Genomic DNA, 14,025 nt, shown 5'->3' with positions numbered 1-14,025 from the left:
ACCCCTATGCCCTGGTAATGACATACACCCAAGGTATAACGCTAGATATAGCACCATATAACTTATACTGTCAGTTTTATTTGTTGTAAGGCATAAAGTGTGAGAAATAAAATAAACCAGATGGACTATAAGCCGGTTATCTTAGTTGCTGTCATAACCTGTAACTGTATACAGCCGCTGTCTTCATGCTGAAATTGTCGTTAAGACCATCCTATTCTGCCAGTTCTATCAAAAGCCATTACACCTATAGGGTTTGGAAACCAAATAGAAAATTGTAAGCAAAGCCTGAACGGTGAACCTGTCTAGCCGAGGTATGTACAACACTGTTAAACAGTATTCGACACCAACTATCACTATCACAAACATTTCACCTGAAACAACACATGGAAACATTTGTTCCCTCTACCCAGCCACACGATTGCTCTTTCAGTACAGTCCACGGAATCAAAGTGACCATACTGAATAGCAGCTGTATTAAACATTCCATGACCAAACAGCCTTGCCCTTCTGATACACTTATCTTTACATAACTGTGTGTGAATGCACAAGCATGTGTTGTCAGCGTGTTGTTCAGAGACGATGAGTCTGAATGTCTGAGCGCTGTTCCAGCCATTACACACCCTGCTTCAGTTCATTCAGAATTCCAAATCCCAGCCAGACTCCTCATCAGGTGGAGGGTCCTCTTGGTCATCTGGGAAACAGTCAAAGTTACTGGTGTCCAGAGGGCCATCAACCTGTGAGGGAGTGACGGTACAACACAGGGTGTGTTACATTTACAATAAATAATCAACAAAATGTACAAGACACATACAACATAATCACAGCATAACTGACAATACTGGGTTGTTGGGAATAAATTGACAAACATTTTCCACAAAACAAACAAGATACACAAACCATGTGGAATCATGCCAACTCAATGTGTTCAGTTATGTAATGTGATGAAACACATTCCTGACACCCTGGTTTTACTCCAGGCATACTTCCGTTCAAGCACATGAATGCAGTGAAGTGCACTGATGTTGTGTAACCATGTCTTACAGTGGGTACAAAGGGGGCAGTAAGGGTGCCTTTGCGGATACCATCCCAGTTGAAGCCTTCAAACCATCTGGAAAATCATCAGATTTATAATTAGTGAATTTAGACTACGTGTAAAAGCGTTTTTTGATCGGCATGCTTAAGATTCTTTGATAAACTGGTCAGCAGGTCTTCATACTTGTGCTTTTGAATGTCCTTCGCCCCGTTCTTTTGATTCCCAAGCCTCTCTGATGGATTATCTCTGCCAAGGAAGGATACAAAAATACAGTTTACTCACACAGCTTACACAAATCAACTCAATGTGTGGATTAGTGTGCGGGTGCCTGTGTGTCTGTTCATTTTCAATACCTGCAGAGTTTTTTTATTAAATTAGCTGCACTTTTGGTGATTTTCTTTGGAAACTCCACCATATCAATCCCTCTGAGGATAATGTTGTACGTCTTCATGGGGTCCGGGCCAGAGAAAGGTGGGCTTTACAGTGGGCCAGACAACATTACATCAGATGAGGACAAGCTCAGACCCACAGAAGAACATTTCACTCTCGTAACTGTTACATGGTGAAAACACACTGCGCTGAATTCTATGCTAAGCCATCTTTTGACTCTATTCTTCACACAAATCTCCCACCTTATTCCACATCTTGAGGCTCAACTAATTCAAGTTTCTTTTCAGCTTATCAGTTAAGATCACTTGGAGTGAAACAAAGTTGTGAAGCTAAAGTGATGGGGCCACTCACCTTCCGCTGAGGAGCTCAAAGATGAGGATGCCCAGGGACCAGCAGTCTGCAGACGCATCGTGGCCCTTGTTCAAGATGATCTCAGGAGCCACATACTCAGGGGTTCCACAGAAAGTCCAAGTCTTTTTCCCGAATCCCACTTTTTTGGCAAAGCCAAAGTCGACCTGAGGTACAGTATGACAGTGGCTTTAATCAAATTAAAGTGTAGATGGGTTGTAGGATTAACCACACAGATGTTGCAAGATTTTTCTCTCATGATTTATATTCAGCAACTGCAAATTTGAAAATGTAAGAGTTTCCGAGAAATATGTATGTGCTTGGAGAATCTGAATAGTGCGGCCACTACACTGTACACTTATGCTGGGTGTCTGAATACCCTTTTAAGGCAGGAGTTTTGCGCCTTTATTCCGTCTCGCCGTTCTGAATAAAATCTACAAACATGGAATGGGGGGTCGTTGTTGTTCCGCTTATTAGCCAGGAGTGTAGGTAGTCAGAGGGCCGGATCGGCATGGTTGGATAGGAGTGTGACGCAGCCTAGCAGCTAACCAAAATGAAGCAAGACTACTATGTTGAATAGATTACAGTTCACCCATCATTGTTTTAGACAGTAATAGGTATAGTTTATTTCCATGCACATTTCAATACAACATTTCCCAGACCTGATTTGAATATAAACACCATAATGTGGTGATGACTCATCAGGGGCTTTTCCCTCTATCTGCTGGGTATCAATAATTATACACATTTGTCTTGTTCATTTTGACACACTGCCTCTCCATGCATCTTCTTACGCATTAAAAAAAGGTTTGTTAACCTTTGATATAGTCAAGGTCTGTTCGGCTCAGTTTTTCTAGCCTGGGTACCAGACAAACTTGGCCCCGCCCACAACATTTGAGGGTGGGAAGTTCGGTCTGGCATTGCTCAGTTGAGGAGCAATTATGCCCGACCAGAAGCTGTTCAGACCAAAAAATTGTCTGGGCAGGCTTTATACGATGATGGATAGATGATCAACCTCAACGCAATCAACCACGTCACCAAAGAGTGCTTGGGTTGAATTCGTTTTCAACAAACATGGTGCAGTAACAGACTCATATTTTGACTAGAATTATGAGTATGACAACGTCAGGCTAAGGTTTTTTGCAACAATGTCAAATTGATTTACGCGCCTCACTAAAGCCAGAGATATTTTCTGAGTTTCTGAGTACAGATCTGCCTTCAAGAGGTGTTTCTAGCTTGAGTTAATCGCGTTTCTCTGTTCCTCTTTCAAAATGAATGCGCTGTCAATATCTGTGTGATATGCATGCTCACGTTATACTTATTAGCAGCTAGGCTAGCTAGCTACTATGTGTTTCAATTGGATTTTTGGCCTAAGCGTTAGCAATAACCTAACAATAATGGTCTAGAGAGCTTCAGTTAAGACATACAATACTCTGCAACACTCGTGTTGCACATACACAACGAACCGAGTCAATGTAGACATAAAAAAGTCACGTAGATAGCTTAATTCACATCAAATATTTCCCACTAACAGGCTCCCGAGACGCCGCCATCTTGGTGCGATTTCAAATCTACGTTAATTCAACTCAAGCCATCTGTCCATCATCATATAAAGCCCGCCCTGACAATTTGATTGGCTAGATCCGTTTCGGATCTGTGATCATTTCTCCCCAACAGAGCAGTGCCAGACCGAACTTCCAAACCAAAAATGTTGTGGGCGGGGTTCGGTCTGGTATCCAGGCTACCCAGAAGTAGCATTTGAAAGGGATAATCTCTCCTGCTACTTCAAGCCAGGAGGAAACTGAAGAGTTCAATGCTGTGGTTTAGCCTGTGTCCATTCCCCAGTGTTAAGCACAGTATGACTGAGGACTGAGCACTGGCTGAACAGTGGAAGAACCATGTATAAAAGTCCAGAAAGGGTCTGTCTGTTTACCAGCTTGGCATATCCATGGTTATCCAGGATAATATTTTCTGGTTTCAAATCCCTGTATATGATCCCTCGACAATGAAGAAAACCCAGAGCTTCTACCACACAGGCTGTGTAGAACCGTGTGGTGCCATCATCAAACGATCCCCTAAACAACAGCAACAACAACATCCACAGTAGAATAGAACGTAATACAATACAACAACAATAATACAAGCTCCAATGGGAGGGCATGGCAGAATGATGCCCTCCAGCTAATTGGTAAACACTGGAGATGGAAACAAAAAACGGCTTATACCTATCTCTCAGTCGTGTCCATGAAAACAAACACATGCTTATACCTATCTCTCAGCAGTGTCCATGGAAACAAACACATGCTTATACCTATCTCTCAGCAGTGTCCATGGAAACAAACACATGCTTACTGTATACCTATCTCTCAGCAGTGTCCATGGAAACAAACACATGCTTATACCTATCTCTAAGGAGTGTCCATGGAAACAAACACAGGCTTATACCTATCTCTCAGCAGTGTCCATGGAAACAAACGCATGTATACCTATCTCTCAGCAGTGTCCACAACTCCCCTCCCAGACAGGCCTCCAGTAACATGTACAGGTATTTGGCGTCTCTGAAGGTGCGATAAAGTCTGTGAAAACCAATGATGAAAACCACACACACATACACACACACACACACACACACACACACACACACACACACACATATTTTTATTTATCTATGGGCTTGTCAAAACACATGACGGAATGTGATTATGCCATAATAGGTTGCTGGAGCTTAGGCATGTTCATGTGGTTTAGAACATGCCTACATGCCCTTTTGAACATGCCCTTCTTTTGGATTTTTTAGAAGGAAACAAACAAACAAACAACTTCTACTCTTAGCTGCACCTTAACTTCATGCAATGCTACACCTCTTGCAAAAACATCAGTGGTTTTCTTGTGTAGAGACTGGAGAGACCCCCCCCCCCCCACTCACCTGACAATGAAAGGACTGTGTGCTTCCATCATGATCCGTCTCTCTGACAGGATGTGGCCCTGCTGGCTGGTGTCAAGGATGTGTCTCTTCTTCATAGTCTTCATACCAAATGAGCGACTGGTGTCATTCCTAAGCTGCACCTGCACAAGCCCAACACACACAAGGCAGGTTGTTCAGAGAAACATCAGCTTCTGCAGCAAAACAAGAATTCATACAACATCATTGAAGGTCATGAGTATCAAATGTGATTGTACCAGATCCACACGACTGAAGCCACCCACTCCCAGTGTGCAAATAATACGGAAGTCAGTGAGGGTCACAACGGAGAAAAACGCAGCCTCTGCCTCCACCCTGCAGTAACAGAGATTAAACAACTTGATGCAGATTTATATTCCCGCTGAAAAACACTACAAACCACAGATTAGCCTGAACAAGACAGACAGACAGACAGACAGACAGACAGACAGACAGACAGACAGACAGACAGACAGACAGACAGACAGACAGACAGACAGACATCAGGTGGCCTATGTGTGAGTCCTAAAATGTTGGACCAGCCAATATTTACAAACTGTCAGGAATTTGCCATTTTGTCTTTTCGAAAATCAATCTTGAACTCAATGAACTCTTATGACCTTGCATGGCATAAGCCTGTGGCAGTACAGATGTCAAGTAATGTTTCATTATTTAGACATGGCTTAATTAAATCTTTCTGAGGAAAAACCTGAAGGAAAACACATGTCCGCATTTAAGATACTTTCAGTGCAACAGCTATTGGAACATCCAATATAACATCTTGTTCTGTTTGGACCAGACCGAAAACTTACTTTGCCTTGACCTCATCACTCTCATACACTTTATTGCCCACTTTTTCCAGTCCCCCAATCAGTTGTTTAAAGGACCTGTTTGAAAGACACAAAGCAGAGGACATGTCTATATGTGTATGTGTATGTGTATGTGTATATGTATGTGTATGTGTATGTGTACGTGTACGTGTACGTGTACGTGTACGTGTACGTGTATGTGTATGTGTATATGTATGCGTATGTGTACGTGTACGTGTACGTGTACGTGTACGTGTACGTGTACGTGTACGTGTACGTGTACGTGTATGTGTATGTGTACGTGTACGTGTACGTGTATGTGTATGTGTATTCACTGTATATGTATGCGTATGTGTATGTGTATTCACTGTATATGTATATGCTAGTGACAGAGGAATTAAGCTTTTGTGGTTTGCATGTAAATGTTCTAGATTTCCTCACTCTCTATCGACGACAAGACAAGTGACATCTCCAACAGCTGTCACGCTTGCAGTGCGTACATCTTCCCTAGAAAGAATATAGAACATACATTAAGTTCAGATCTGCATCCAAACATTTTACTAATGCTAAAAATACAAATCATCTTAGCAGTGCAGTGACCCTTCATTCTTATTTACCACTGATATGTTTAGGCATTCCTTATTCAAAATGGTAACCACATATATTTGAATAAAAACCCCATTGGTCATTCTGGCCAGTCCTGCCACTGCCTTCATTAATTGTATTTCCTTGTGAAAATATCAGATGAAACATTTGGAGGGACAGAAAGTTTCGCATTTTATGTTTTGATCCAAAATATTGCAATTGTTCTCTTACCCCTTCAAGGCCTGTTCTCCAAACCAGTCTCCTCTGGAGAGTGTGGTCAGGAAGACTGCCTCCTCACTGGGACCTTTCTGTTGGGTGACCTTCACCTGAGAACAGCAGTAGCAGGATGAAAAGATCAGTGTGTGTTGATTCAGTGGCATGATGGATGATGCTGGCAAGCAGTTCCGTTATTTTCCCCTTTGCAGTGTACATGACATGACACAATGGCTGTTTTGTGTCTGCACCAAATCTACAGAAGAGTTCTTGCAAACTCATTCTGTGGTCTAGAAACAGTCTTTTTCAACATTTGGTCATTGCATTCACAAACACTAAACATCACAATAGCTGTAGTCTAATACAAATGGCCTCCTTCTATTAGAGCGCTTGGCTGTGAATATGTGTGGTGCAGCAAGTCTTTTAGAGGTCTTTTGAGGATATATCTACTTCATCAATACACAGCAAGGGACATAGCTGAATGTAGGCTTAGTTTATTGATCTATAATAACATGTGACTATGTCCAAGAAAAAGAAAATTACGTCCAGACCGTTCTGTTCTGTCCCCCTCTCACCTGGCCATTGCTGATAATAAAGAATGTATCCCCAGTAGCTCCCTGTCGGATGATGTAATCTCCGTCGCTGTAGTGTGTCTGAGGCAGAGGGTGAAAGAGATGCTCTCAGGAGTTGACTCACTCGGAGCAAGGTCACACAAAAGCAGATGTAAAAGGAAAACAGATCAGGACAGCCATTACTTTCCATTTATGCTCAACCTTCTCTTAAGCAAAGAAATATTCTGTGTTCTTTCTGCCCTTTTTGTAATACATTTAAAAATAAGGACCGGCTGACATAGACGGACATTGCCACTCTGTCTCTTATTGGAACACAAGTACAAGCAAATCAGATGGGAAGGCAACAAGCCCATTCAGATGGTTGCATCTGAGAATAAGCAGTTGGGTTGAGTGTTAAGTTTTGCACATCAGCATCACTTGGAACCAAGGAAATACAGGCAGTCTCAATATTTTTGAAAAGACCTTATACTGTTTATCACGAAAATGCAATAAATACAATATATTCATATAATGGCCAACATATGAAATGTCCCACCTCCTCCAGGACATCAGCTACTTTACTCAAAACATCCTCAGTCAGAGTCTTGAAGGAAGGCACGCTGCACATATAGAGTGGATAACAGTTAAGCTTTAAGTGGGCAAAATAGTTAATCTATGAGCAGACAATATCAGAAGAGCTGGAGGACAGTCTGGGTCTACTGCACACCGTCCTACCTGCGCAGGAACTCCATGTACTGTGAGTGCTTCATCAGGCCTGTCCTCATCATAATAGTCTGGAAGCCCTGCCGGTCAATGGCCCATAGCTTGATATCAGTGAGTGCTAGAGAGGATCAAAATGCAAAGAAAGAAAGAAAGCGAGAAAAGGGTAAAAAAGAACGAAAAACAGAAGAAAAGAACAAGCATGTTAACATGTACGGACACAGTCACATGTTGATCTTCCATACAGTGAAATACCCACATTATGTTGAAGGAGGTGTACATACTGTGGTTCATGTCACACATGATAGGTCACCCAACCATGGTTAAATTGATAACCACAACTCTATTTCCCTATCTTTGTAGGCCTCAAATGCACTACATGACTTTATTTGTGTACCAGTGGATTGTCTGGCCAAATTAAGTGACATTAAGTAATTGATCAGTTGGGCCAAAGGCCTCAGAGGGCAGTCGGGCTGGGTTTAGAAACGTATAAACCAATTAGAGGGCAGTTGGGCTGGGTTTAGGAAATGTATAAACCAATCAGATGGCAGGCGGGCTGGGTTTAGGAAACGTATAAACCAATCAGAGGGCAGTCCGGCGGGGTTTAGAAACGTATAAACCAATGCCACAGGTGGGGTTACATGGTAAACTGTAGAAATCTCCTCTACAAGTGTGTACTCCAGCGCTGAAATAAGTAGGGACACAGCTAGAGGTCATCTTCATACCTCTTCCTCTGCTCTTACTTTGGCCACCTAGTTCGCATGGACAAAAGATAAAAAGATCAAAGAGGCAGATCTTCAGGACCTTTTACTTTGCCACATATTTGCAGGAGGACAAGGCTCTCAAAAACAGAGAGCACACATGTTTGAGCTGAATTGCCATAGTGACCTGGAGACACACAGCACAGTGAGGCAGAATTATAGGGCAGGAGTGTGTTGTAAAAGGGTGCTCTCATCAAGTCAACTGATGAGGTTATTCTGTACTCTGTACTTCTTGGGAGCCACAATAGGAAAGAAGCATCAGTTTTACTGCACACAGTGATTACAGGAGATGGTTCTTATTCGGTTTCCAAAATAGACAATTACTGGAAAGCTTCATATTGAATTGAAGGCAGAAAAATTCAATCACACACAAAGCTCCAATGAGGATGTCAGATAAATTGAAACTGATTTAAAAAAAAAAAAAAAAGAATAAGAGGGAGGCAAACAGAGAAAAGTAAAGAAAAATAGTGAGGATAACAGAGCACAACAGAGTTAGTTATTTAATTTCCGTTTCACTGAAAGGGTTATTCAATCTCTAGAGCTCGCTACTCTCCCTTCTTACCAGCAGCTGACCCTGAGCTTCAAGGAGCCTGTGCCCAGCTGCAGTCATTTCTGAACAAGGCCATGGTATAGAGAAAATGAAGAAGAGAGAGACAAAGAATGTTTCGGCAAAAGATAGTGAGCGGTTTTATCAAGATCAAGGAGAGGAGGAAAGGACAGGCAGACACATCTACTGTAGATAGAAATAAACTGAAATGGAAAGAAAAAATATGATAACTTGTTTTTGTTTTCTGCAAGAAAGACTGCTAAGATATTTTTGTAGGATTCTTTACGTCGATAGATGTAAAATGTTTACAAATTATTACATTATTCTTAAAAAAAAAAAAATTAGATTTATTTTTCGGCTTTTATGCCTTTCATCAGATAACACAGTAGAGAGACAGGAAGCGAGCTGAAGAGAGATCGGGAGAGGGATTGGAAAATGACCGCGAGTCAGACTCAAACCGGGTCCCAATGGCCATTCCGACTCATTCATGGTATAGGGATGCTGCTGCTTGCACCACAGCTCCCCCCAAATAATTACATTATTTAACTAAATATTTACAGTCAATCAATGTACACATAACATTTTACCATGAATCATTTGGTTTATGAAGAAGACTGTTGTGGAATAGTTGCATATTAATTAGTATGTCCCAGGAAATCCAATACATATATTTCACCCTGAAGACAGGCTCCTTTCTCCCTGGTCCATATTACAAAGAGACTTGGAAGCATCCAGGGTCTCACATGATCATACTGTGAACTCTTTTATTACTCTTATCATTATTGAGATGAGCTCAACCTTCAAAGAAATATTAGGGCTGGCAAAAGCATCTAACATAACACGGGTGAAAATGTCCCTCCATCGTACATAACACCACATGATTATCCAGTAAGTGTGATGGTGTCTGTGGCACTGCTAAATGTGGTGACAGAGTGGAGAGTGAAGATGTGTTTGTACATCTGTGAATGTGCGTAAGGGAGAGAGTCTGTGCAGACGTGTGAGTAGAAATGATGATATATGCTGTAGGACAGCCAGAAGGAGGGAGAGCAAAAGAGAAAATACATGTATGTTGTTTCCATTGATGTTATGTTGCCATGCTACTGCTGCAAGCGAAACAGCTGACCAATATTGCATTGTCTGTGCATGCATCTTTGCAGACGAGATTAAGCATGTTCTGGCCGGAGCCGTGTTCCTACCCGTGACTGTGGCCGTGCGTGTGCAGTTGTACAGGATGGCCAGCTCCCCAAACACCTTCCCTGGCTCAATGGTGCACAGTTTCTGGCCTCCTTTGGTCACCTCCACCTCCCCCTCTGTTAAACGGCAACAGCACAAACACTTAACAATATGCAAAACAATACACAGCCCACAAACAAACAAAAAAACAAAAACAATATTCCATGACAATACCAAAGCATTAGAGTGAAGCATCCTGCCTGTGGGGATGAAATATGTGAGCAGCAGAATGGACAAGTGTGGGTGGTGATTGTGTAATACTTAATTGCAAGTCTGTTCCTCACCAACCAATAGAGCTAAAAAACAGAATATGACTGAACCATGTCTGTCTTTCACATCTCTGTCACAAATGGTGGGGTGGGCAAAGCATATCACACAGAATCTGCGGCGGAGAGCATGAAGAAGAATTCTCCGGTGTGTATACCCATTCACAAATTAGTGTTTGAACCGGGCAGATTCGGTGTGTCAGATTCCTTATGCACAAGTGCACCCCATTAATTCTGAATCTTCAAGTGGAAGTGTGTGACTGTCAACCAAGCACAAAAAAGGGATTAAGTGGGCTTAGTCATTACACCGAGATGAGACGTCAGGAGCAGATGACACCAGCTGTTCTTGACCCAACTAATGTTCAAACAGGCAGCAAGGTAGCGAGGTGAGCCCTGAGCTCCACGCTAATCAAGACCCTCAGATATGACAATGAGTCTATCATGCAGGAAGACACATGTCAATCATGAGGCAAGAGGTAGAACTAATCCACACATCTAAACAGAGCACCAATCAAGAATATCCTTGAAAAGAGAAATGCTAATTCAGACAATGTTATAACACTTGTTCAAGCTCTACAGAGCTGATTGAGTTTTTTGTTTGTCTCCAGCAAACAAGCTGATGCTACTTAAATAAATGACATTTGCTGATACTAGCAGTTGTTAAAAGGGAATGAGAAAAACGGCACCATCTATTTACGCTGTAAATCCATCTTGGGTCATGCAGTCCCAGATGCCCTTGTTGAAAGTTGGCCTTCATTTAAAAATGGTAATATTGTCCTACATTCAGTTTACATGGGGAATGAGGGCAAACGAGACACCAATTATAATGGGAGGGAATGGGTTGATTGCTAGCAATATTCACAAGCCTCATTATTAATATGCACCCAACTCCCTTTCACTCACCTTCAAGCACATAAACAAGGGAACCGTCGTCTCCTTCCTGAATGACACAGCACCCTTGGGCTACGGTCGTCGGATGCATGCAGTCCATGATGGTGAGGATCTGGCTCTGCTCCAGGTGCTTCATGAAATCGTTTTCCAGTAGAGCTCCTTGAATTAACTCACGGGACCTGCAAGAAGAAAAAAAGAGCCATGAGTGGCTCTCCTTCTTCTAGTTGGGCAACTACAACAATCCTCTCCTCAGCATCAATAAAGTGGGATTACGTGTCAAGTAAATGGCATGGGGTCACTTCTTTGTAAACTGGTCTATATTGTTAATGTGTACATATGGAGGGCAATTATCTCTTCACGTGCACTAATGATATTACTCTTTGCTCTTGCTGTAGTTGGTGAGGGTGACATGGGTGAGCTGAGTGGGATCCAGGGCCGTGGGCTCTGCAGAGATGGCCTGCCGCTTGATGCGCTGGGGCTCATCTGGGGGCACCCCTCCACCTGTCGGGGCATGAGTTTTTTATACATCTCCAAAACAGACACTGCAATATATCATGAAATCGTTACAGCAAAATGTCACTTTCATGACATCAAAAGCCTTCTCACCTGAGGTGTCTAGTGGCCCCGAGGAGGATGAATGGCTGGAAGCAGAGCGGTGGCGGTCTAGCTCTCCCTGGAGTTGCCCAATGAGGTCATCCTTAGTGTCTAGCTCCAGCTCCAGCTCATCTATGAGAGCGTCACGCTGTCTCAGCTCCTCGATCTTCATCTGCAGGGCAAACTGTAGGTCTCTCAGGGTCCCCATGCTCCTAACACACACACACACACACACACACACACACACACACACACACACACACACACAAACACACACACATACAGAGAGAGAGAGAGAGAGATGTCATCATGAGCAAGAAAACCAATAGATACAGCTACACTGTGGTATTTAATTAGATGATTATTAGCACATAACAGTGACCAATGACAGTAAATAAAAAAAACTGTAGCCTACATCATTATTGGTAAGGAAACTGACAGAATTGCAACCTAATCACATCAATTAGAGCACTGGCATAGGCTACTGTTCTTTAACTAAGTCAAATGCAGACACTAAGCTCAAAACTCGTTCGATAAGTAAAAGAAACAGCCTGTCTGCCATTAGCCCAATTCGCAACATTAGCAGGTAAAGGGTCGCACATTAAAATATCGCAAATGGCACTAAGCAGTCGTACTCTTACCTGAGTTGCTGCCCGTTCGTCGAGAATTCCAAGGACGTCGTTTCTCCCACTCTTCGCTTTCAGTTAGACAACGACAAAAAGAGAGACGACGAGGAACGCGCGAAACTGAACTGTGCAACTAAACAAAGATTTTAGATTATAAACTATCTGTTGAAAACTTCTACTGAAGAAGTGAACGGACCCTCCTTTGCCGTCCGCTCTGGGTGCTTGGGCATGCATGTCGCTCGCAGACTATCACCAGCAGCAGCTTGTACCACATTCTCGCAGCGCCACAGAGGAAAGAGCTGCAAGACGACTCCACCTGTCACTACCCACTGTCACTCGCTTTCTTGCTCCAGTTTTCAGCGAGCTCAGTCTAAACGCCGTCGAAAAAACTAGAAAGGCGGTATCAGTCGAATATTAAATTGGGTAACCAGCTCTCACATTCATCCTCCATTTGGGGCCAGTTTTGTACCTTACTTTTTGGCCTTTGGCTATATTTGCCTTTCAAGACCAACGAATGCCAAATGAGCCACTGGTTTCCAGAGGTGTGTCCATCGATATGTATGAAAGTTGTAGGAAGATGGAATCAATGTTTATAGTGTTACATAAACTTTAAGTCTTTGTGCTACAAAAATAAACTAGGACGCTCACTTGCAAAACAATATCAAATATCCAATATGAAATAGGGCAAATAGGCTCTGGCTCCTCTCCAAGAAATTGTATATTCACCACGAGCAATAAACTGTGCCTTATTGTCTAATCCTTTGGACGTACTACAACATCGACTCGGGGTATGTAGGGTACACAAAACTAGCCAAATAGAATAATTGTCAGGTAAACAAAGATAATCAAATTATAATCCCAGCCTTGAACTGCTCTATTATCTTGATAACTCATGTGTCTGTACGAATAGGGTTCCATCCCTTGTTCCATATTACAGCTGGTTTTCTCGAGTAAATCTATTTCCTTTTGCATAGAGAATGAATAATTCTGAATCAGTAAAATCAACAAATTCAACAGTTCTGTTCAGTTCTGAAAATTATGGCAATGGTTTACAGTTCACAAAGACACTTGCCAGCAGGTTGGTTTCCATTCATTTCCCCAGTACTTCACAGAGACCTTATTTAGATTCAAAAGGCAGAACATCAGGGTAGGCAAAGGCAGGGAGAGCATGTGCATGTACAATTAACAGACTATTTCTCCTTTCTACAAATCCTAGACAACTCTGGTACCACACATACGCTCGCTTATTTTGGCGGGTTTATACCTGAATTTGAGTCCAATAGTGTTGAATTACTTGCATATGATTGCTTATTCTGTTGAGTGAGTCAGCGTGCTTAGTGTGCCCATCTTCCCTCTTCGGATGGATGTTTTTATGCTTGTCATTAATGGTATTTATGGTCGTTTTTGTTGGTGTACTGCACATTTGAGGTTTGGTTGGTCATAAGGTGGCAGACCAGTAGGCAAAGAATGTATGCTACTACAGGGAAATGAAATGGATTGGATCAGGGATAGGTTAA

The 14,025-nt window shown here is 42.4% G+C and overlaps 1 protein-coding gene across 3 annotated transcripts; it reads right to left on the bottom strand.

Annotated features, from left to right (window-relative positions):
* Positions 1-635: 635 nt before the first annotated feature.
* LOC308371963 (cGMP-dependent protein kinase 1-like) lies at positions 636-12,090 on the bottom strand (the record flags this gene model as incomplete). 3 transcript variants are annotated; one of them, XM_080847034.1, is made up of 19 exons in its annotated part: positions 636-734; positions 1,042-1,108; positions 1,217-1,279; positions 1,387-1,509; positions 1,775-1,938; positions 3,705-3,846; positions 4,258-4,347; positions 4,698-4,837; positions 4,952-5,048; positions 5,525-5,599; positions 5,963-6,028; positions 6,338-6,432; positions 6,895-6,972; positions 7,427-7,490; positions 7,606-7,711; positions 10,095-10,208; positions 11,301-11,467; positions 11,666-11,789; positions 11,895-12,090. In XM_080847034.1, the coding sequence occupies 19 exons, from the start codon at positions 12,088-12,090 to the stop codon at positions 636-638; spliced, it is 2,070 nt and encodes a 689-aa protein (XP_080703160.1). The 3 variants fall into 3 exon arrangements, with proteins under 3 accessions (XP_080703160.1, XP_080703161.1, XP_080703162.1); XM_080847035.1 differs by having other exon boundaries at positions 11,666-11,783; XM_080847036.1 differs by having other exon boundaries at positions 11,666-11,771.
* Between the last annotated feature and the right edge of the window lie 1,935 nt (positions 12,091-14,025).

Source organism: Sprattus sprattus, assembly GCF_963457725.1.
Source record: "Sprattus sprattus genome assembly, chromosome: 11".
NCBI classification, from domain to species: Eukaryota; Metazoa; Chordata; class Actinopteri; order Clupeiformes; family Clupeidae; genus Sprattus; species Sprattus sprattus.
This window is presented reverse-complemented; position numbering and strand designations above follow the sequence as displayed.